Source organism: Aplysia californica, unplaced genomic scaffold (assembly GCF_000002075.1).
Source record: "Aplysia californica isolate F4 #8 unplaced genomic scaffold, AplCal3.0 scaffold00051, whole genome shotgun sequence".
In the NCBI taxonomy this organism is placed as follows: domain Eukaryota; kingdom Metazoa; phylum Mollusca; class Gastropoda; order Aplysiida; family Aplysiidae; genus Aplysia; species Aplysia californica.
Window position 1 is genome coordinate 1,174,027 of NW_004797321.1, and position 23,975 is coordinate 1,198,001.

Consider the following 23,975-nt stretch of genomic DNA (forward strand, 5'->3'; position numbering starts at 1 on the left):
AGGTCACAGTGATAGACTCACCTGCTAGGTAGATGAGCAAACCTCCGAACATGGACACCGGCTCCTGGACCAAGATCAGGAACATGAGACCCACACAGACAACCACTTGGAGCAACGGGAACAAAATTGGAACCTGAGACACAACAACAGAAACAAAAAACGAAATAGAATTAGAATTAAAATTCCATTTTTATAGATTCCCCAGGAGAAATTTTGTTTGCAATTGCATAGACACATATCGTCGCCTCAGAACTATTTAGGTCCAAAGTGCACTCTTTACTTAAGTACACTTTGGACAAAATTGTTCTGAGGTAACGATATGTAACTGACAGATGACTGCCAAAAGAAAAATGAAAATTTTACAGTGTCAAAAATGTTAATAAATCATACCACTGGTGAGCAGCGTTTGTTTGTGTGTCATCTGACAACTGGGAGTAATTTTGTTACTTTGTTTCCTGGCATGTGATACCACCACACACAAATTCAAGATATTATTTCTGCTTGCCAAGAATAGCACTTCCAAGTATATGACTTAATAATCGTTGTACATTATGCGGGCATGACATGAGCCAATAAACCACGTACCTTATATGGGCGAGATAGTTCGGGTTTCTTGTACCTCAGATAGAGAAGAGCTAACACGACCTTGAGTCCCATGATGAGAGAGTAGAGCCCGATGAACTGCATGAAGAGAGTCGTGGCCCCTGTTAACGCCATCACACCTCCGTAGGTCGTCTGAAGAAATGGCAAGTGCAATTAAACTTTGTTGTCATATCTGTTCACATAAGGAGCCTCCTTAGTCGATGAGAAATAAATTAAGACTTTGTGTTATGTTTTTCACATAGGGGTGGGGTGGGGGGGTGGGGGGGGGGGACTTAAAGCGTATTCAGACCAAAGACCCACATCCATCCATCTGTGTAATGCATGGTAGCTGACTAGGAGTATTATGTTCATAAGGCAACGCGTTGTTCATTTGTAGGAGTGCTTTTTTCACCTGGGGCAAAATTGAGGAGGCACGACAGGTCTATTTAAAAAATATCTCGATAACCCACGAACCATGGTCAAATTTTATTATATAAGATATGTATTCGCATCAAAATTTGACCAAGAGTACGAATATGAAATAAAATCTAACCATTTCAACAGTAAATTTTTTATTAAAAAATTTGTCTGGCTGAACTTGTCCCACCGTACAGGACTTCAGGCAAGAAATGTTATGACCGCTGAAAAGTAAGCTAGACAGAAGGACGTCAACTCCTTTCAATGCGCAGACGCGAGACTGCAGTCTGAACACTAGCAGGAGAGATATAACCCTCTTACTGAATGACGAAGACAGACATGGGGATCGTTGGTCTGAATGTGCAGTTAGCCAACAAGACAGGGGGCCTGTTATACCCAGTTCCCAGTGGCAAGATCGATTCGGTTTGGTTTGGTTTGGTAATTGGAGCTAGCCAGATTTTTCTCTATGGAGGGAAAAAAGCTACCAGCATGGCACAAACAGAACAAAAACCGACGGTGACCTTTGAGAACAAACACATATTTTTTCTAGGCCACGAGTTGGGTGATAGGTTTGAGGCAGGGAACTATTTATAGTGTGCACTGGTCAGAAAATGAACCGAACCAAACTGAAACGATCCTCCAAAAGGCATCGCCCATTACCCAACAAGTGATGATCGAAGGTGTTTAGGTTTAGCTCTCATGTTGAAGTACATGGTTTGCGTCCTGGTTTATGCAGGCATGGATGGTAATTCAAATCTATTTTATTTTTCCATTCCATTACTAATTCTTTCTTCTCTGTTTTACATAATCCTGATCTAAAAATTGAGAACAGAATCTAGTTTCCTAGGAGGTCATATATGTCAACATCGAAACCATCTCAGTGGCCGAAAGTTGAAAAAAGACAGACTGCAATGACAAAATAGGGGAGGGGGGTTGGCGTTTGGAGGATCTTCTGTGTATGAAATGTCTTACAAAGTGACCACTAGTGCATTTAACTGGAGCAACAGGTGCAAAATCAGGTGAGCACTACATTGATGCAAAGAACCATGCTAACTAATGGGAAAGTTAATTTTTAAGCACACATCTCCCCCCCTCCCTCCCCCGTTCTTAAAAGAATATAATAAATCTTAAAATTCTCATATAGGGCACAGCAGGAGGCCGCATATTCATGAGATACTTGAACACTGGCACGATTTTTTACTACCTGCAAGCACAAGGGGGTCTAGGGGGCTCTGGGGAGAGGTAGGACCTTTGTAGTCTGACTGCTGCTTCCTGCTAATATGAGTAGGAAGGACGGGCGCACTGGTCCTCCCCCATTCCCTTAATCTCTCACATGCTGGCTCCAAGCGCCACACCCTGAGACCTCACCTCAGCAGGCGTGCAAAACCATGTGAGGGGGTGGTGTTAACACGGCACCACTGGGTGTGTGACCTGCACCTAGGCAACTTCCCCAGGGCAGTGCTGCTGACAGAAGTGTCTTTAGGTCATTCCCAAAAGGGGGATATTAACATGTTCTTAAGCACAGTAGAATTGTAAATGGGCTGATTTATCAAGGTCATGCTCATACTGTGACCGAACAACATAAGGGGAACTACTGCTCTTTCTTTCCTCATCCTTACTATCGTCATTTTTTCTTCTACTTCTTTGTATGTTTGTTACTCTCTTGTGAACTGCTATTTCCGGGGTGCCTTGATAGTCGAAGCAGATTTTGTGCTGTTGATGCTTGAGAAGTGAGCAGTGTAAGCCTGATTCCCCATTTGGACTTCTCTGTTGACATCCACCCTTTGGCGCTCATATGACCTTATGCAGTTGCGAGCGCCGTAAAACCATTACAAAAACAAAAAGCACCTAGGCACCGGCCAAGGCGTTGACTTCCCAGATAAAGGACAATGGCCACGTGTTTGAGGTCAAGGCGAGCCCCGCCCCAGGTATTTGAGGAAGTCGGCTGTGGCTCAGCCTGGAGAGGGATGGGCACTGGCAGGCTTCGCCAGGCCAAGACTCACTGTATGATAGACCCAACAAAGGATAGAAGAAGGCAAAGAAAGAAGCAGGCCTACAACATTGCAGAGTGGACAGGGAAATCCTTCGCCCAAACTTAGGTGAACGCAAAAAAAAGGGAAAAGTGGAGGCACCTGATGAGGCTCTGTCATACAGCGTCCCTATGATCCTCGTGGATCATGGGATCAGTGAACAATGACAGCAAGCTCAAGCCAAAAAAAGCCAAAACCCATCTCTTCACACAAAGGCACTTAGCGCATTCTGAGAGTTCGGAGCGTTCTATGGCTTGCTGGGGCAATAATGGTTGTAAAGTGCATAGAGTAATATGGTAGAGCATGGTGTAGAGAGTGGATATGCACTACTGGTAAACAAATGAAACTATTATTATTTTTATCATTATTCCCACAAATTTGAAAGAGATGAACAAAAACATTTTCAATCTGACTGTCGACCTCAGAAACTAAAACACTATCTAACTTTTGAGTCTGTTTCCATGTGCAGCACAGGTTTGAGATCTATTTAAAAAACAAAACAACAACAAAAAAAGCCTACCCTAAGAACAAAGTAATGAAAACCCTGAAGGAAATATTCACTAAACTAATCACTGTCTTCCCCAGCATGAACTCAGCATTACACTTATTGTATGGGTTCAACTTTAACTTCCCTTTAAGCGCTCTAAATTTATGAAAGAGGAGGGACCTCCACATTTAATGTCAATCACCAACAGAACTGAGCCAAGTAAGTGGAGGGCCTTAAAAGCTTCCCAAACAGCTCAAGTTAAAACACACCTCAATGATGATTTGAGCCAGGGTTGTTTGATGTAATGGTGTGCCTGAACCTAGGTTAACATCAGATGCTCTTGCATGAGAGGTGTGCAGCACCATTCCTTCATACAAAAGCCTCAGAGACAACCAAAATTAATATATTGTCTTAAAAGAAAAAAGGAATGACCTAAACGCAGAGTACGTTGGTTTTTAAAATCTGTACCAATGATTTCACAACTCCCACATGAAAGAGGAAAAAACCATACTTTATTTAACCGCCCTCTTCTTCACTCTCATTGTGACTTTCATATTTTTTGGTCTTGTTCTTTTCTAGCACTAAACAACTATCATTGCGTTGATATGCTTCTCTTTACTCAAACTAAACAAAACTCCACCCCTTTCCCAACAAGTCTTCGTCTCCTTTTTCAAGTGCCAAATATGAAATATGAATCATCTCTTTTTCAAGAGCCAAATATGAAATATGAATCATCTCTTTTTCAAGAGCCAAATATGAAATATGACATCATCTCTTTTTTCAAGTGCCAAATATGAAATATGACATTCGCAGTCATGGTTCGACACTTTATTCTCTGCTCAAAAGTTCTCAAAAAACCTGCTAGTATCCTAGTCTTTTCCAATCATCTAACATGTAGGCAAAGCAGCAGAGAAATGGATGAACACTGAGTGCCAAGCAAGCGAGAAGGAAAAACCTCACCACCACAGCACCAATTTGAATCAAAATGCTCAGTGGCAGAAACTACGAGGTGGGCAAAAACATAACATTTAGTCTAGTGTAGTAAGAGATCTACGACACAAGCAACACAACTAGGTCATATAAGAGCCGAAGATGAAAGGTGTTACAAAAAAGTCACAATCCACAACAAAAAAAAGAGAAGAGATAAGGATGATAGACGATTGATAAGAAAGAAGGAACAAACCACACCACAGCAACTGCCAACCACACACACACATAACATTGCTCAGCTGGTAAACAACAAACAAGCTAAATGTCCCTTTCGAGAAATCTGTAGGGAGTTTTACTTAATCAAAATTGAGGAAGTTGAAAACAGTTAAGCAACAGGAAACATCTTATTCAGTTTCATCGATTCACCTCCTCAATCTCTTTAACTTCTCCGATCCTAAAAATTAAAGCAACAGAAATGTCTACATCTGTACTACCACAAACCACTTCTTGTAGTACTTTGAAAGTGTTCTATTGAGCAGCCCTACTTTGTGAAAAGAAAAAGGAGAAAAGAAGGTGCTTTATAATGTCAAGATCAGAAGAGAATCTTTCGTAGGATTTCATTAAGACTGATACTTTGTCAACTCGTAAGATTAGAAGAAAAAAAGTCAGTGCTCAGGAAAAAATAGTTTGACTTTACTTCCATATTTTGGCTGAGAGAATTGAACTAAATCTTTTTATCTCTTTCATTCTCTGCTATTGAAGGGCTGTATATCAATCCCTGAGGCAATACAAATGAATAATCGAATCAAATTAAATAAGAATAAAACAGATTAATAAAACTATTTGAAAAAGTTGCTTTTGAGGTACATACATAACAACTGCTATTACAAGTTTGCTAGCATCTGCGTTTGTTGCCATTTTTTTCGTCCAAAAGTTGCCACAAAAATGGAAAAAGTTGCCATAAAAGTTGCTACCAAAAAATAAAAAAACAACACACCAGAATAATAATGGAAAAAAAAAATTAACACACCAACAAAGTAAAACACAGCAAAGAAGGAAAAATAAAAGAGAAAAAGCAATATATATAAATCTAAAAGGAAGTAATGCAGTAATATTTGCACATGAAAATAACAAATCAACGTGGTGTCAACGCGTGAGAAAGCGACGAAGTGAAGAGGAAGTGAAAATAAACTTTCTTTCTAAAAGTGAAGTACTAAAGAGGTTCGATTTCTTTTTTTTCAATATAATTTATTCCCTTTTTTCGATCTTTGTTCCCCGCCGGTGTTATTTTATTTTTTTGGTTTCTTTTGTTCTTTTTTTTTGTTCTTGTTTTTTTTAAAGGCAAAAATCATGGCCGCGATTCATGGACCAAAAAATGCCAAAAATCGCGGCCACCATTCGGGGGTCGCGGCCGTGACAAATGCAGATGCTAGAGTTTGGCAGCTTATCCACAGGTGTGACAATTCTAATATTATAAAAAATGACACAACTAAAACACAGATTTTTAAAGTACATGCAAAACAGCTTCTCCTAAGGTACATACAATGGCGAAGACAGCCACCATGGGCGTGCGGCTGGTGGGATGAAGTGTTCCCAGGACACTTGGCATGTCTCCCTTACGAGCAGCGGCGTAGAGCACCCTGAGGTACAGCAAAGCAAAACAGTCACAAACATACAGCCCACCCTGCCGTAAGCGGACAGAACGCCTTTTTTCATTTTGGACCCCAAATTTTTCTTTGCATATATATATATAATCGAAAGTCTGATTAGTTACCCTATTTGTGTGAAAAAAAAATTAAAGTGAAACTGTGACTAGTCTTTGAATAAATTAGAATTGAAATTTTGGAAGCACACTATTTTTCAAAGGTAAATCTGAAAAAATAAAATCTTTTTTCTCAAAACTGCTGTGAATAAAAAATTGCGTTTTGTCAGCTTACAGCAGACCTCCCACATCAGCTTAACTGTGGCCATAGGGATAGGGACTAGGACATTTTCAATTACCCCACCTCCCCCAAAAAATGTTAAAAAATAAAATGTACCTGCTTGAGCAAACAAAGGTGGAGACGAGTCCCTCTCCTTCCTAAGGCACATCATGCATGCATCAGCAAACTCATTTACATAGTCTCTCTCCCACGTATCTCTCTCTCTCTCTGTCTCTAAAGCACATTATCACGCATCAGCAAACTCATTTGCATAGTCTATCTCTCCCTATACCTCTTTCTCTCTGTCTGTCTGTTTCTCAAGCTCTTAAACTTATGTATCTGACATCCTGTCGGCACAACATCACTTTCCTTCCTCCAGCGAGGATCCTAAAAGGAGTTGGGACATCAAACATCTTTCCATAATAACTGTTGTCAGTGTCAAGTTTTCTATTGGCTGAAAAGCCTATCAAGAATGGTAGTTCTGAATACTTACCCACTGCTTGGTAAAAGACTCTTCCATATATATGCCATTTTGAAAAGTAACACATGACGCAGTGTTACACTGAGCAGTCATTATGTAAGTGAGATAATGACACAATGCAACAACATAAAAGGTAGGCCCTACCAATTTCAAGATTTCCAAAGCTACAATTAACTAAATGATTTGTTGTTGTTGTTCAACAGTATATTTTCCTGTAATTATCTCATATGAAGATAGATGCGGCGAAAGACGGAAAAGAAGCAATGAGCACCTAGCAAAACCAAGCATTTACCAAGCTCTGGCCACCTTCAGAACACATCAGTCGCAAGGAGGGGAGGAGAGATAAAGGGTGAAATGTTTGCAAAAAATTAAAAATATTACAAAGATTGGAAGCAATGGTCTTTTCACTTTGAAGATTTGATGTGAACCAATACATCTCCGCAGTTCACCGTTCCCAGTTTGTGAAGATTTTCAACTGTGAGCTTACCTGGAAAGATGAAATCGGTTTCCTTCTCATGTCAAAGGTTATATCTTGGTGGCAAAAATCTGCCGGCCTGTATTTTCCAAGAGGGGCCGAGTCAGTTTTTCTATCTAACCACTTCATATTTGATTAAATTTATCAAACCTCAAGAAGTGAAAACATCAGAGAAAAAGAAAAATGTACTTCTCTTTCACTTTAAAATAATGCATCCACAATTCCCACAACAAATTCAATGGCATTCAGAGACACCAATGAAAACAGAAAATTTGTTAGCTTCGTAAAAAAACTACCAGGTACCACCTGAAAAGGAAAACAGTTCTTTCAAAGAAATGTTAACAACCTTCTTGTTAATGATCCCACTTGCAACAAAATTGACCTAAAGCTACATACATTCAGATTATATCGTTTTTTAAATAGTTCATTGCTGTTGCACAACAAGAAGATGATAATACAGCTCACCCCTGTACATTATGGTTTTGCAGTGAAGATGTATCAACAAACGAAATCTCCAAAATCTACATGGGTGCATTATATTGCTTGGGCATATGGGACAGATATCTGTAACAAACATGATGTTCCAAGCAAAGGGTTCATTTTGAAATGGGCTGCAAATTTAGAAAGGTTTGGATCTATAGAAGAACAGAACTCAAATTCTAAGCCCCGAGTAACACAGTAGGCAGCTTATTAAAACAACACACTCTTGAAAAGGTGATTTGAGAAGCTCTGACCGATACCTTGTTATCTTACTAAAATTTTGGAGAAGCTTGTAACTATTTATTGATGATGAAGGGAGACAGAACCAGAACTTTCAGCAAGACCTGGCTTCTCATCATAACGCCAGAGCTGTTTTGCGATGGGTCAGTAACAATTTTGGTTACAGAACAGTCAGTCTGACTGAGGACAACTGGGCCCCAAAAGATCCGAACCTGAGTCCACTGCACTTTCACTATTGGGGGTGTTTGAAGGACAAGGTGTGTGGGAAAACCGAAACTTCCAAGACTTGAGAGAAACTATCTTGGAGGGCACAAGAGAGATTTCTCCTCAGCATTGTCAATGGATGATTGTCAATTTCACTCAGCGCGTCATAATGTGTTTTACTCAAAATTGGGGGTATCCGGAAGATATCTTGTAACTCTCTTTGTAGCTGTCATATTTTATCGTTATTATGACAGAATAAATGCAGATGGATGTACCCCATTTCTGCAAACTTTGTTGTTTGTAATTTAATTCATAACGGTTTCAGCGGTTTTCTTTTGGACAATTTTTTTTTTCTAGTCGCCTGGTAGGTAGATAGGTAGGTAGGTAAGTGGGTGGGTGGGTAGGCAGGTATGTAGGTAGGTACATAGATAATGTATATTGACAGTGACTATGAAGTATGAGCTTACAGCAACATTATGCACTATGTCAGTGTGACTAATTTCCCAAGTGGAGGGGAAATTATGTAATCTCTTTCCAATAATTCTAATAAATTATATGTACCTCAATTTTAAAGATCTATCTCTGTTATGTACAAATTATTTAAAAAATCTACCTTCTTTTTGTACAACATTTTTTAACATCTATCACTTTTATATGATTCTAATTTAAAAAACACAACCTATCTCCTTTAAATCCATCATTGAAAAAAAAAATCTTCTTTATGTTATATAACTTTTAAAAAAAAGCTATCTTCTTTCTTATGTAAATGATTTTTACACAATAATCTTCTTTACGGATATAATTTTCAAAATTCATCTAGTTTTTACACACCTCACTTGTGAGAAAGTACCACAGTGAACTCACCTGGAATGTCCCATGAGTCCTGTGTTGAGGGCTCCGATACAAGCCAAGGCCACAAGAGCAGACACGACAGGAACCAGGGGTTCCCACACGCGTTGACAAAACAGCTGGAAAAGAACGTGAAAACTTCGTACATGGCCAACGGACCTATATTTGAATTGGTAAAAATAAAGTATACACAAGAAGCTGAGATTTGGCTGGGCTTCAGATGTTCAGATGTTTTTTCACTATCAGCCTTCCGGTACCTGAGACTTTCGAAATCTTCTGTATGGCACACTTCTGTGGTGTCTGTGGTTTAGTGGACAGGATCTCAGACTCTCAACTGTAAGATTGTGGGTTGGATTCCTGTCAGGGGTCGGACGCTGTGTCCTTGGGAAAGGCATTTAACACAAATTTTTCCCACATCACCCAGGTGAGAATGGGTACCCAGCTATAGACAGTGAACGATCTCGTCAGTTGTTTAGTGTTTCAGTGCTTAATTGGCTGCTTGCGAGTCATGTTCACCTCCCTCAGGTTCACAGTTACAGAATCACTTAAAATAGTGGCAAGACAAACAATGAACCAATCACAATTCACTTGAGCATTCCGCTGGATTGCTCCGGGGCTCACATAATACTGGCAAAGAATAGTGTAGGGTCTATCGTGTTTATTCTTTGACTGCCTACTGTGGGCTTTGTTTTGGCACTGTTCGGCAGGAGCACATTTGAGATGTGCCGGCTTATTAATATTAATGTACCGCCAAACTCGCTACGAGTGTCGTCATCGCTTAGGTTATCCCCAATGATTTATAGCTCAGGTTACACTGTTGAATATCCTTTTCTGTTCAGCTAAAGCACGTGGACTTTAGCACGGCATAGTAGATATGTTTTACTGTGCTATAGACATAGAAATGTCTGTTATGGCGCCAGTGAGGACCTTTGTTTTGATGTGATATTTGGCTAGTGTTCGTTTCTGGCTTCTTTTATTTTATTATTGTAGGAGTTTTACGTAATAGAACATTAAAAAATTTGGGGGGGGGGCACTGTACGACCGTGCTCTATGGACGAACTGCGCCTGGTTATGACATGAGTTTCATGGTGGGACCTTCGATGTAGCATCCATCTACGATAGGGCGGAGGTCATTGAGTTGAGAACTACAAGCTGCCTAAACACTCAAAGTTCAAGAAAGCCCCGTTAGGGATTCAAACCATTGTCATCTGAATTGTGGTCCAGCATGAAATCAACAGAAACTTGCAAACATCCCATAACAGTCTCTGCTGTGTACGTGTAGATGCATGTACTCACTTGTGTTCTCCCAAACCGGTTCACTGACATTTTTTCTACTGGTTTAGAGTGAACATTTTGGAAGATATGCTTGCAACTTGTGCAGTTTCTTATTCTTAACAAGGGGAAATATAACATGGCGGCTTTGTTTAAATCTCTCTTAAATGAACATTTTGTCTTGTCCGTACAAATGCAAATGAAAATACTTCAGCATTGTAGGATTGAAGAATGGATTGCTTTGGATTCAAACCATGATCATCAGAGTTATGGTTCAAAGAGACACCCGCTAACCTCCCATCCTTCACCACTGTGACTGGGTTAACATGTGTCCTGTAGTGTTTTTCTAGTAAGAGTTTTACTGCACTTGCAACACAGTTAGGTCATATAAGATCCCAAGGATAATGGAGTCACAAGAGAGTAAGAAACAAAAAACAAAAGGAGGAGAGATAAGGGCAATAGATGTTTGACAGGTAAAAAGGAGCAAACCACACCAGAGCACCTGCCAACCACCCACTCCAGTAGAGTGTTCTCTTGTACTCACAATAGCAATAGCCCTTGTCTCCACAATTTCACTCATGTCAAGGACGGACATGTACGCAATGTACGTCAGGACAATGAGCACGATGTTGATGCCAAATGTCAGCTGTATAGCACGAGGCAGGGTTCTGGGAAAAAGACATATACAGATTGCTTTGAACATATGTGTCTCGACACTGTGGGATATTGTATCCATCACAGTCACAGCCCGGCTTAGCCTTGCATGACAGGCAAGGTTGGAAGCCCACTTCTTGAAAGATCTAAATTGAGTCTATGGGGTCATAAAACGCCTATATTAAAAGAAAAAAAAAAGCACACCAACATAATAATCACCGTACAGTGCTTTGAGTTTTGAGTTGTTTGCTTGAGTAAAGAGAAGAACATCAATACAATAATAGTAATGTAGAGCAGGGAAGAGGATGATAGAATAAAGCAGGGAAGAGGAAGACAGAATAATGAAAACAACAGAACGAAACAAAAGAAAGAGGACCTATCTGTGGTGCCCTCCAAACATCCATCAGTTCATGTGTATAGTTACAGTGTAAAAAGAAAAGTTATTCCCGCATCGGATCTGGACATTGGGGATTGCCTTGTTAGTGAGACAACTTCCTGGGCCTTCGGCATATGGTGGTGGGTCGGCCAGTTACTTTCCATGCAGCCTTTATTTCCCCAATTCTAAGTCAGGTACCCATAACTGCTGGGTGGACAGGAGGGGGCGAAAAAAATCTGTATTCGAACCGATGCTTGAACCTGGACATTCGCTTCGGAGACGAGCGCACTAACCGCTCTGTCACCGCACCCTCTAGTTACAGTGTACCATATATATGTACTAAATAAAATTTCTAACAGCTATACCACTTGATGAAGTCCCCCCCCCCCCTTCCCCCCCAAAAAGAAGAAGAACAAAATTTTTTTCTGCCATCAACATTATCAAAAGTTACTACTTCGTAGAATTCAATTTTAATCTGTTAGTTAACTGAGTTATTGTAAATTCTACAAGTATCCAACACTGCACAAACATCAAAACAGAGCAGCCTGGAAAGCTAGAAAAAAAGAGGGGGAGCTAGAGGTGGAGCGTGCGGTGGTGAGGTGGAGAGAAAGATAGATGACAGAATAGGACTAGAGAACGGGAAAGTAGGACACAGGAGAACATTTTAGAGAACAAGATTTTTTCATCGCTGGCGAACAGCATACCTCTTGACCATGATAGTCCCCCACCCCAATCCTACTGGGAATAGGCAAACAAAGAAAATGAAAACCAGACAAGATGACACAGTTTATGAACACCACTGCATTATCATAACAAGCAAAAAACCCATTTTTATGACTGTAGAGCTACTTGACGTCTTCTTGAAAATTCTGAAGCTTTTCAAAGATTTCATAAAATTTTTCAAAATGAAAGCACATATTAGTGTCAAAGATTAGAGATGTCACAAGAGAGTAACAAACACAAAAAAAGAAGGAGAAGAGATCAGGACGATAAATGTTTGATAGGAAAGAAGGAGCAAACCACACAAAAGCGCCCGCCAACCACCCACAAGAATGTTTCTGCAAAATGTAAAGAGATGATTTTGCTATGCTATAAGATCTTACTGAGCAGGATTCTTGACCTCCTCAGTGAGAGTTGTGACTGCCTGCCTGAAAAGAAAAGGAAAAAAAAGTCAGACTTATGTGTGTGTGTTATCACTTCCACATTTTGTATCAGTAAACAGAAGCATACTGACATGATCTTGGTCGTTTCGAGCTGCTAAAAAGTAAGACAAACAAATAGAAATAGAAACAAGAGAGCAAAAGAAAAAAAGAAGGGCATTCCAGTGGTGCCCTTTGATCACCTCTTATCATTTCAATTTTTGAGAATTTATTTAACAATACGTGTAAGTTTTCATCTCAGATTGTAAATCTTTTACAAGAAAAATCATATGTGAGGCATCATGGTGAAATCAGGCGCTTGTCATAATAATGAAATCAAGGAAAGATGGTATTTTTATCAATATTTTAATTTTTTGGCTTAAAACCTTTTACATCCATTAAAAACACATAGCTTAGTGGGTTAATGGCAGAAAAAATGTAAATAAGTTTCCATAGACTTTCAAGCTTTGGAGTTCACCAAACCTTCGCCGCCACTTTCTGTCTAATTTTACTTCTGAAACCAAGTGGTCTCACCTCCTTCAATCTGGAATATCTCGACTTCTACTGAAGATAGATAAGATGATTTTTTCACCAAATGCAAGACAAATGAACAAGCTTTTAGGTGATATCAATACATTTATATGTCAAAAAATTGACGAGCGCCTGATTCCACAACGTCGTGGCACATATACATATTGTTATATGCCTTGACCCTGAGTGTCAGGGCTAACATGGGCTGAGTATAAAACAGTATCCCAAAGACAGGCGGAAGTACTCTATATATAACTTCTCCATTCAAGAATTTATCTCATATCTTTTAAATGCAACAGTGAAAAGCCTACCATATTATGTCTTTGTTTTTACCTGTATACTTTGTACATTTTGTAGGGCTAAAATCTGAATGGATGATAAAACTGAACTAAAACCAATACACCACAGATGCCTTTTTTGGTTAAAAGCATTACAGCAGCAGACCCAGTGATGGCCTTATACAATACTCTCACTTTCAAAGGCTCAACTTAAAGGACTACATCAATTATAAATTTAAAGACTTCGGCATAGATGGTGATTACAATTACACTAGTTGTATCAAAGCACTGCTGCTTCGTATACATTTTCACTATCATCCTGCAAGCTTGAGTGAAAAGACAAATACAATGACAGCCTTCTGGTGCTAGGAAAAAGTTAGACCAACAGGTAGGAAAAAACACAGGGAGAGGAAAGATGTAAGACCTATCAGTGGCACCCCCTAACCACTCACATCATCCCATAATGCAATACTCTAATATTCACTTGTCTTCAACTCACCATCCTCCGTTAGAAAAGATGACATAAAGGAGAGCTACAGAGATGTGCCCTGGATTGGTGACAGAACCTTCTAGTGGCTTCTGAAAGTTTTCTGGAGATTCTGGAAGACAAACATATTCTTCCGTCAATTAATATCATAATGCCTGAATTGAGATTTAGAAGAAAGTCTGTTAAGCTTTAGTATAAAGTTACAGATTTTAATATATTATTTTTTTAAAGTACAAGGGGGGTTCAAAAAGTCTTTGGTCTGGGTATGAAAGAATAATGGTAGAGTAATGAAATTTCGCCAGCCTTTAGACAATTTCTTGAGAACACACCATGCAAATTTTTGGGAAAATCTGAAAATTAATAAGGCGCTAGTCAGAGCTTGTTCAATGAAACCATGCACAAAAACGTTTTTTTTTCTTTACTGAAGTTTTGCCATGGAGCCTGTTGAATATCGCTTAGTTATAAAGTTTTTACACTTGCAAGGAAAATCCCCTTCGGACATTTTTCAGGAAATGATCCAAGTTTATGGTGACAAATATCCTCGTTATAATACTGAGACATACTGGATAAGATGATTCAAATCTTGATTCATGTCGGTGATGGATGAAGATCGTGAAGGACGCCCATCCTTTGTGGTAATTGAAGAGAATGTATCCATAGTGAAGAAACTGGTTCTACAAGACCGACGCTTAACTTTAGACAGCTCTCAAGTGAAATGAGATTCAGTGTAGGGTCAATTGAAACGATTCTCCATGACCATCTTAACATGAATAAAGTGTTTGCACAGTGGGTACTCTGCCTTTTGACAGGTGAGTAAAAGAAACAGAGGGTTGAGTCCTGCAAAACTTTCCTTGAAATTGAGTCCAATGACAGTGACACATATTTCTTTAAAAACATGGTGACAACAGATGAAACATGGATTTATCATTTTGATCCAGAACAAAAAATGTCCTCCACGCAATGGAAAACCCCTTCTTCTCTCTCACCAAAGAAGGTAAAGGTAACACTGTCAAGAGGAAAGGTAATGCTGTCGTCTTTCTGGGATTGTGAAGGTATCTTCATGACTAACTACTTGGAAAATGGAAAGACAGTCACAGGTGACTACTGCTCTGGTTTGCTGATAAAATTACGGTCTGAATTGGTGAAAAAAAGGCATGGAAAACTCTGTAATGGGGTCTTCCTACTGCATGACAATGCCCCTGCGCACAGGACACAACAAGCTGTGCAGACAGCAGAACAGTACGGCTTTGATATCTTGCCACACCCAGCTTATTCACCAGATCTTGCCCCCTCAGACTTTTTTCTGTTTCTTAATAAAAAAAACCCACTCACAACGAGGACGCCATTGAAGCTGTAGAAGACTGGTCAGGGGCTCAGTCTGGGTCATTTTTCTCTAAAAGACTTTTGAAGGTCAAACAGAGGTGGCAGAAATGTGTGTTACTCTGCATGGTGACTGTATAGAAATAAAAGTGGGTGTACTAAGTTACAAAGCTCTATATTTATTCCTTCATATTTTGACCAAAAACTTCTTGAACCCCCCTTGTACAAGCTAACGTGAACAAAAAAACAAAACATGACATGGGGGCTGACGAGCTGATGACGAAGGCAGAAAAAAACAAACATTAGAGAACAAAACAAACAACAATCCTTCTGCCTGAATGCTGTGGATTTGGACAGCTATTTTAGAGACTGTCTCTCAGTTTGGGAATGTGATTTAACCAGGATTTCTGAATTTGAAGAAATAAAAAATATAAGTTTGAATATTGTTCGTTTCCTCCAAGCTGTTGAAATCATGTCAGTTATTAATTTTTTCTATTCAAACCTTTTTTTTGTTTGTTCCCCGTTTAAAATGTATCTATGTAAATAATCCTATAAAAGAAACAAAGAAGGAATAACTATGCACAAATTGCCAGAGTTCAGCCAGCAAGCATCATTTTGAACTGTTACCTGATTCAAATCAATACCCAAGAATTTTGACTTTTCAAATATGTTGTTGTGGGCCTGCTTCTATCTCTTTTTTCTTCAAGTATCCAAAAAGGATAAACTCCTGCTTAACACAGCTTCTGACGGTAGGCTTCCACTAAACTGTCTTCAGTAAAAGTTTGTCAAAATACATACTTACGTGTGGCAATTATGTAAACACCAGCTCCAATAACAATCCCTATTGCAACCATCTTACACATCGTCAAGATACTCTGGATGCGCAGCAAAGTTTTCAGGTAGAAACAGTTCATGTAAAATAAAGTAACTGAAAAGAGTAGAAAAAATACAACAATGTCTCACTTCACTTTTTCAAAACTCCTGTAACCATGATCGTGTCTATGTTATGGACAGGGATACACAAAGAGTCATTACTGTGAGTAACATACACAATAAAATCAGCTTTTCCACATCAGGAAGGATCAGGGGTTCACTTACTCTCTCACCCCCCCCTCCCCTTTCCCCCTTTTCATGTAAATCATGCTTCATCCCAAACAAACAATCTCCCCCCCCCCCCTCCTAGGTGACTTTTTCCTTATTCCTAACAGCCACCTCCCTTTCATAAGTTAATTTGATGGTTGGATGCAAGACTCCGACAAATGTCATTGAGGTATTTGGCACTTGTTGAGTTTTGCACCCTACCATTAGGATTGTTTCTTAATTCCTAACAGCCCCCCCCCCCCCTCCCTACTTTTCATAAGTAAACTGTTTTTTATTCCTAATAGTCCCCCCCCCCCCTTTAAATGAACATTGTTTCTTCATTCCTACAGTCCCCACCCCTTTATAAGTGCATGTACATTTCCCTTTGATAACTGTTCACCAACCAGTCATATCTTCTGCTGCCCAAATCAAACAAGCAAACCCTGTTAGCGGAACATGAGGTGTGTCAGAAAAGTTCCAGGGCTGGTGTTACCAAAGATGTACAGTAGAGTCTGCTAAATCCGAAATCTGCCGGGTCGCTGGATTTTCTTCGGTTTAGCCTGGTTTTCCGTTTAGAGAGGTTGCTAAAATAGAAGAAAAAAGAATAGGGTATTTTCTTTTCTTTGGCTTCATCCTGGTATATTGGATAAATTGTGTTTGATTTAAGCCTGTATTTCATATCCAGCCATCTCTGCCACTCCTACATACACTCCTGGAAGGATTCCTTTGGGATCTGAGATTCGTCAGCATAGCCATCTTATTTGGTCCACATCCTCAAAACGGGTCCCCCTGATAAACTCCCACCCACCCCTTGAGCTTGGAGAAAAGGGGGGAAAAGCACAAGGTAGGGTAAGTACAGAGATTGTTCAAGAACAGTTATGTTTTTCTCAGCCAGGAACTATACGATGCCCAGACTCAGGGCAATGTGGGAAGGTGTGTTGTCATGATGAAGCAGCCATAAGTTGTCCTATTGCAACTCTCACCCCTTCTTGTCCACCGAACACAGCAAACGCCGCAGGACCTCTTTGTAGACATACTGGTTGATCATCTGGCTCTTAAATAAGAGCTCACAGTCGACTATGCCCCCCTTCAAATCAAAGAATGCGATCAGCATGACTTTGACTTTGGACTTCGACAATCTTGCTGTCTTCAATTGTGGTGAGGTTGTACTCTTCCAGGGAAGGCTCTGCTTCACCGCGACAACACATCTGCTCACAATGCTCCAAGCATCCGAAAGTTCCTGGCTGAGTAGATCATTACTGTGCTGGAGCAATCTCTTTCCTCACCTGACCCGGCTCCAAGTGATTTTTGCCTCTTCATTGAGAGTCATCGAGAGGACCATTTCCCATGATCTCAATCAAACAAAGATGGCTGTGATGAGGAACTGTGGGGGAATCCAGACAGAATCCTTCCAGGAGCGAATGAAGAGCAGAGGAAGCTGGAAAAGTGCGTTAGGCTTCTGGACTTGAAATATGTCTTTTGTGACACCTGTCCTGAACTTTTTTGACACACCTTGTGAGCAGCCACACTGTCTTGTGGTGTAATAGAAATACTCTTAGTTGCCCTTGCATGCATGAGATGCGAGTCCTCTTCACAAAGGAGAAAGTCTATTATCAAGTACCAGTGACAGCCACACAGCAAAGGTTTGAGGAACATTTTTTGAGCAAAGAGAAAAAAACACATCAACAGAAGAACTTTTTTAAAGAGCAGGGACCGGAATAAGCAGAACTGAACAATAGAAATAACACCAGGAAAGAGCTGAGGTAGAACCTATCAGTATCAGTGGAGTCGTCTACCCACCAGCTATGCAAAGTGTAGAGAAATGAAGTTCACATTCACAACAACGAAGAATAGATATTAAGTGTATCATTCCATATTTTATATAAAAGGCGAGGAAGGAGGAGGGGGTGTGTATATTTTCTCACGAAACAAAACAGAGCAAAACAAACATATTGACATGTAAATATCTCACTGACAGGAAAGTCTTAACTGTCATTTTGGTAGGGGAAAAAGAGATACAGAACACAGAACCAACGGGGTGAAAAGGAGAAGTAAATTCCACCATCTACAAAGTTGATTTTCTACTGTGTCAAAAACTATCAACACCACAATCATAAAAATGTGGTGAAGAGAAAGTGAAAAAAATAAACTTTATTTTATAAGAAAAACCGTAGGAACCATCCACAAACCCTGTGTGCAATAGCATTATGTGAAACTATAAATGAAAACTAAAAAAAGAGAGAAGCAAAACCAAAAACAAAAGGAAAAAAACTTCCCTCACCCAGTATCCATCCAGAGAGAAGCACCATGCTGAAGTCATACCATTTATTCTGACAGTCCATGTTGGGGAAGATAGCTCGGATGATGTACAGTGCTGCAGTTTGAGAGGCAAAGGCTACAAATGGGCCAGAAATAAGCACAATGTAGCCCCATGCAATAAGAAATCCGTATATATTTCCGAAAGTGAGAGCCAAGTAGACATATGGTCCTCCAGCTCCCTGGAAAATTGTTCCGAGTTCAGCAAAACAAAGCGCGAGACTGTAGACCACGAATGTGCCAATGCCATAAATGACCAGTGTAGACACAACCGACCCTGACATTTCGACGATGGAGCCGGGGGTGATAAAAATAGCCACATGTCCTGTGATGGAGACGAGTAAGGCCACTACATGGAAGAGGGACAAGCTACGTCGCATCTGAGGAGTTTCTTTCTCCACCACCACTTTCTCGTCTCCCATGTCTGACGACATTTTGTCTCCGGCTGTCTCAGGCACTTCTCCACAGTTTGGAATGTCCTCAATTCTGCAACACTCAAATATTATGCTTCTGGAAAATTATACAGAAAAAAACATCAACTCTAAAACAAATGCAGTCATTAAAATTCTTATAATTATTAACACACTCTTCACTCATTACGAGGCAGGATTTCAAAGAGAGAGCTTAATTAAGGCTTACTGTGACTTATGCTGTCAACAACTCAGAAGCAAGCGCCATGTTCTTGTGAAATTCAAATCCAAACATGCAATTTTATAGAAGTTGCTCTAGTAAAAGATACATTACAGCGGAAAACACCTCAACCACATACTCTGACTTACTTACTGGTTTTTTGTTTTTGTAAGCAAATTCCTAAGCTCTATAAAACATCAAGATAAGACACAATCGTATCTATTTTTGTAAATTCAGTTCCAGGTCCTATTATCTCAAACTAGGCCAAAATTTGTTCTACCCGTTGGTCACACCTTAAGACAGAACTTGTAATTGCAAAGTCTAAAGTTCGTGATGTAACTGTTTCCTTTTTGATGGGTGACCGATTAAGACATGGTCAAAATGACGCATTACATATAATTGACTTAGTTAAATGGGTCAGTAGAGGGACAGTTACATGAACCAAGTCAGAAAAAGGTGAATATTCAGCTGCTTCTGCTGCTGCTGATGATGAGGATTGTTATAATGATAATGATGAAAATGGTGATAGTGATGGTGACCATGACAATGATGATGGTGATGATGCATGATGAATATGATATGAAGGTACATGCTCAGCGTATATTTATACTGCTACTAACCATAGCTTTCCCCATTCTTTGGCCTTTCCAACATATTTTTCTCGCATGTACCATTGTGCCTCATGCCGTATGTGTAAGCATACTTCTGTTTCCATTGTGACTTAATGTTCCAGGTGAAGCCCACAGGGTGGAATTTTGAACTTAAAACTTATTTTATAGTGTCATAAATATTGAAATACCCTAGTAGTCCCCACCATTTTTTCGCTTTTTTTTCGCTTTTTTAAAATTATCATGCTTTCAACAATGATGATGATGATGAGAGAAGCTTTGAACATATTTTATGATGCCATAAAACTTCAAAAACCCAAGTCTCCATCTTACTTTAGTTTTTCCTCATCATACTCATACTTACAACAGCGATGAGGATGGTGGTAATGATGATGAATACGTTTGTTACTACTATTTTGATGAAAAAATTTATGGTTAATGACTGTCAAATTAAAAAGCCTCTATACATGCATACTCATTTTGGAACATGAGAGCTTCATTTTAAGAGAGAATATAGATTGCACTGCAGATTTTACATTACTGTGCTTTCCAAAGTTTTCAGGTCAGTACCCTTTTTAGTTGTGGAGGAGGGTGGGGGGGATGGGGGTGGTGGTGGAGGTTATCTGTGATATTTTTTCTCTTTCGAATCTGGCATAGCGTGGTCTTATTTATTCTATTCTTTGCTTGGAAAATAGACAACTCTGCCCATCCCATTTTGTTTCTGTTGTTATTATTTCTTTTAAGAGAACGGATACCATCCACTAGCGATAATTGAGGCTAATTAAAGCCTCATCAGCTTCTGTAGTATCCGCCCCTCTTTGTACTCAAACACGAGGCCACAAAGTCAGGAACAGATACTACACTTTGATCTTAGTAAAAAGGTCCAGAGGCCTTTTTTCTCTGTTAATCATTCTTGCTTTTTCCCCAAAATAGATGGCAGTCATTGTGCCAATGTGCCTCTTTTCTTTACTCTTACAATATTCATACAACCAAACAAATTATCAAGATAAGGGTACTGATCTTTGACCAACAGCATCTTGTATACATTGGTACAGTAAGCAATTAGTTCTCATCTCACAACAAAGGAGAAGGCAACATGAAGCCTTATCATCTGTCAAGACGAAGCAGGGCCTACAACTTGACGGAAGTTTGAGAAAAGAGAAGCACATAGATCTATAACATGATAACTGTCTTTTAGTTCTGGCAAAAAGCAAAAAAAAAGGGCTGAAACAAGAGAGGGAAAGAAAAACAGTACGACCTTCCAGTTGTGTGCTCCACAGACCCACACACATCTAGACTCAACTCGGAGAGCTGCATCAAATAATCTCAGAGCCCTTTAATTCAACTTCAGAACTCTGCCGCCAGAGATGAGTTGGTCTAAAAATCAAAGAGAAATACTAATAAGCCAAGAATTTTAAAAAACTGCAAGTATTGTTAATAATTACCCATTGTTATGACAAGAGATCAGTAAAGTACTATCCAGCCATACAAACAGCCCTGTGTCGCTCAATTTGAATCACAAAATGTCAGACTCTCAGAACTAGTCTATACGAAAGAGTTGATGTCGCTGAGGGAGAGAAAAAAAAGATTTAACCCTTGGGATCTGTAAAGAAGCTTAATTAAGGTGCTGGTGACCGAGAAAGAGATCAACTTAACTGAAGATCAAATCAAGTGAGTTTAACACAAGCGGAGTCGAGTGTACTGTACATATTCTCAACTGAAGAAGAATAGGTAGGATTATAAGCTGATGGGATCTAGAGGGCAAGAAGCCCCTATGGCATGGAGACAGTTTAACCCTATCCGTACGTCATGTTTTACTTCGTATCCATACGACGTGGGGAACTCTGTGCCACCACTTTCCAAAGATGAAATTTACTTGTTAATCCGATCCGTACGCTTTGCATAGCAGTCTGTCAAAATGTTTTTTTGAGAAATACTGAAACTTTCAAAGAGATTTTTGGGCTAGAAGTATTCTAAAATGTGAAGAATACAACCCCGGGGGGATACAAAATGACCCCAGGGCTTACGGATAGGGTTAAAACAGAGTCTGATGAGATGAGATAAGAGGAAGCACCAAACTTTCATTAACAGTTGCTCTAAACAGAATTTGGACCTGAGATGGCCTAAACTGATTTTGTCGACACAGAGGAATTGGCCCACCAAAGATGATATAAATCATCATTATCATCATCCAGTGCCAGTTCTGCGACAGACATCGGCGATCATGGCTCTCCATTCATTCCTTTGCTCGCCTGCAGTTAAAAAAGCTACGTTTCCCTGATCTTTCTCTGTTACCCACTTGTTTAGGTTCCCCAAGTAGGTTGCTCTGGGCCTACCCTTGCCTCGCTTGCCTTCAGTCTTGCCAGTGAGAACTAGATGTTCAAGACCCTTATGTCTATTCAGGTGTCCCAAAAACTGCATTTGTCGTTTCCCGATTGTTTTTAACAGTGAGCATCCCACGAGGGCTTCATCAAGCACTACCTCATTTGATTTCTGATACTCTTTGCAGTCCCCTAAGAAAACACTTTTCTGTTGCTTCTATTTTATATTCACTGTCTTTAGTGATTGTCCTGCATTCACAGCCATACAAGGGTTGACCATAGATAGGATTTCAGAACTTTCATTGTGGTAGTCATTGAGATGTTTCCATTTTTTAGGATTGGGCTAATTTTATTGAAACTAGCCTGCTTAGCCATTTTAATTCTCCGTTCTATTTCAGTGGATCATTTGGCATTAGATGTTATCATTATATTATATCGTAGATATTTAAACTGTTGGACAAGTTTGATCTTTTCACCTTTGCTAATGAGATTATAACTAAGATTTGCTGCTGTTTTGGATATTACCATGCATTCTGTTTCCTTTACATTCAACACTAATCCTTTAAGTTCACTTTCTGTTATAACAGTATCTAGAAGCAATTGAAGGTCCTTTTCTGAGTCTGCTATTTAAACGGTGTCATCTCCATATCTGTTGTTATTAATATTTTCTCCATTTACTTTGAGACCTGGACATTCTTCTAAGTTTCTAAAGGATTGTTTCACTGTACATGTTAAAGAGCTCTGGTGACATAACACATCCTTGCCTCACTTCTCTCCTAATCTGCTTATATTCACTGCATTCTCCATTAATTCGTACAGCAGCATTTTGGTCCCAGTACAAATTCCTGATAATTCTTAGATCTTTTCCATCTACGAGGGGGGAATGAATGACGAGCCTGCAAGATGGTGCTCCCACCAGCTGTTGCTGAGGGATGTTAGTTTACCAACCGACAAACTGAGACGACAGCTGCAGAACACGTCCAACCACCTGGAACATCAGGACCTCAACAACCCGCCCGGGTTTTTCCTTGGCGGCCAGCATAGCCCGGACTGGCTGGCCCACCTGCTGATCTTGGCCTGGGACGTGGAGCAGAATCTGGGACCCCGTTGGCCCTGTGGAGTATGTGGCGACAGTGTGCCTGCAAAATCAATATCGGCCCCGTGTCGGAAGTGTCTTCTGTGGGTCCACCTCCAATGCTCTGACCTCACCCGACAACAGATGCTAAGCCTGCCATCAACGAAGAAGGGAAGACGCATTACCGCAGAATGGACGTGCCCCTCCTGTAGGATTACAGCGGCGCAACCTCCGCTACGAGCAGCGACACAACCCATCAACACGCCTCCACCACAACCCGTCTACACGCCTCCATCACAACCCGTCTACACGCCTCCATCACAACCCGTCTACACGCCTACACGCCTCCATCACAACCCGTCTACATGCCTCCACCACAACTCCACCCAAACCGACCCATGACTCGACAACGGCACGTCAGACAATTGCGCCGTAAAAACCGTTGCACTGACTCTAATGCCAGGAACCATGAGCGCACCCGCCGTATGAAGAAGCAGAACAATCAAGCCCTATACATCCTCCAATGGAATATCAGAGGCCTGCCCAGTGCCAAAATTGAGCTCCTTCGGCACATCGACACCAATCACCCAGACATTATCTGCTTTCAAGAGACATGGTTATGCCCAAATATAGACATTTGTGTACCTGGTTACTCTATTGAACGAAGTGACAGAGATGGCGGAAATATTGGAGGCGGGGTCGCGACATTAATTAAAGATGGTATTACCTACCACCGATTCCTGATGGAGTAGTTGCCAACCCTGACTTCACAACAGAGTTCGTAGGCACAC

The 23,975-nt window shown here is 40.2% G+C and overlaps 1 protein-coding gene across 2 annotated transcripts in view; it reads right to left on the minus strand.

Moving 5' to 3' along the window:
- LOC101850311 (cystine/glutamate transporter) overlaps nt 1–23,975 on the minus strand; it is a 31,667-nt gene that overhangs the window by 3,161 nt on the left and 4,531 nt on the right. For both annotated transcript variants that reach the window (XM_005092706.3, XM_035968322.1), the window contains exons 2-10: nt 18,516–19,060; nt 15,957–16,082; nt 13,847–13,946; nt 12,503–12,547; nt 10,914–11,037; nt 9,113–9,216; nt 5,990–6,086; nt 586–735; nt 22–133 (exon numbers count right to left, since the gene is read on the minus strand). In XM_005092706.3, coding sequence (XP_005092763.1) covers nt 22–133; nt 586–735; nt 5,990–6,086; nt 9,113–9,216; nt 10,914–11,037; nt 12,503–12,547; nt 13,847–13,946; nt 15,957–16,082; nt 18,516–18,984 — 1,327 coding nt within the window. In that variant the 5' untranslated portion in view covers nt 18,985–19,060. The remainder of the gene's footprint in view (nt 1–21; nt 134–585; nt 736–5,989; nt 6,087–9,112; nt 9,217–10,913; nt 11,038–12,502; nt 12,548–13,846; nt 13,947–15,956; nt 16,083–18,515; nt 19,061–23,975) is intronic.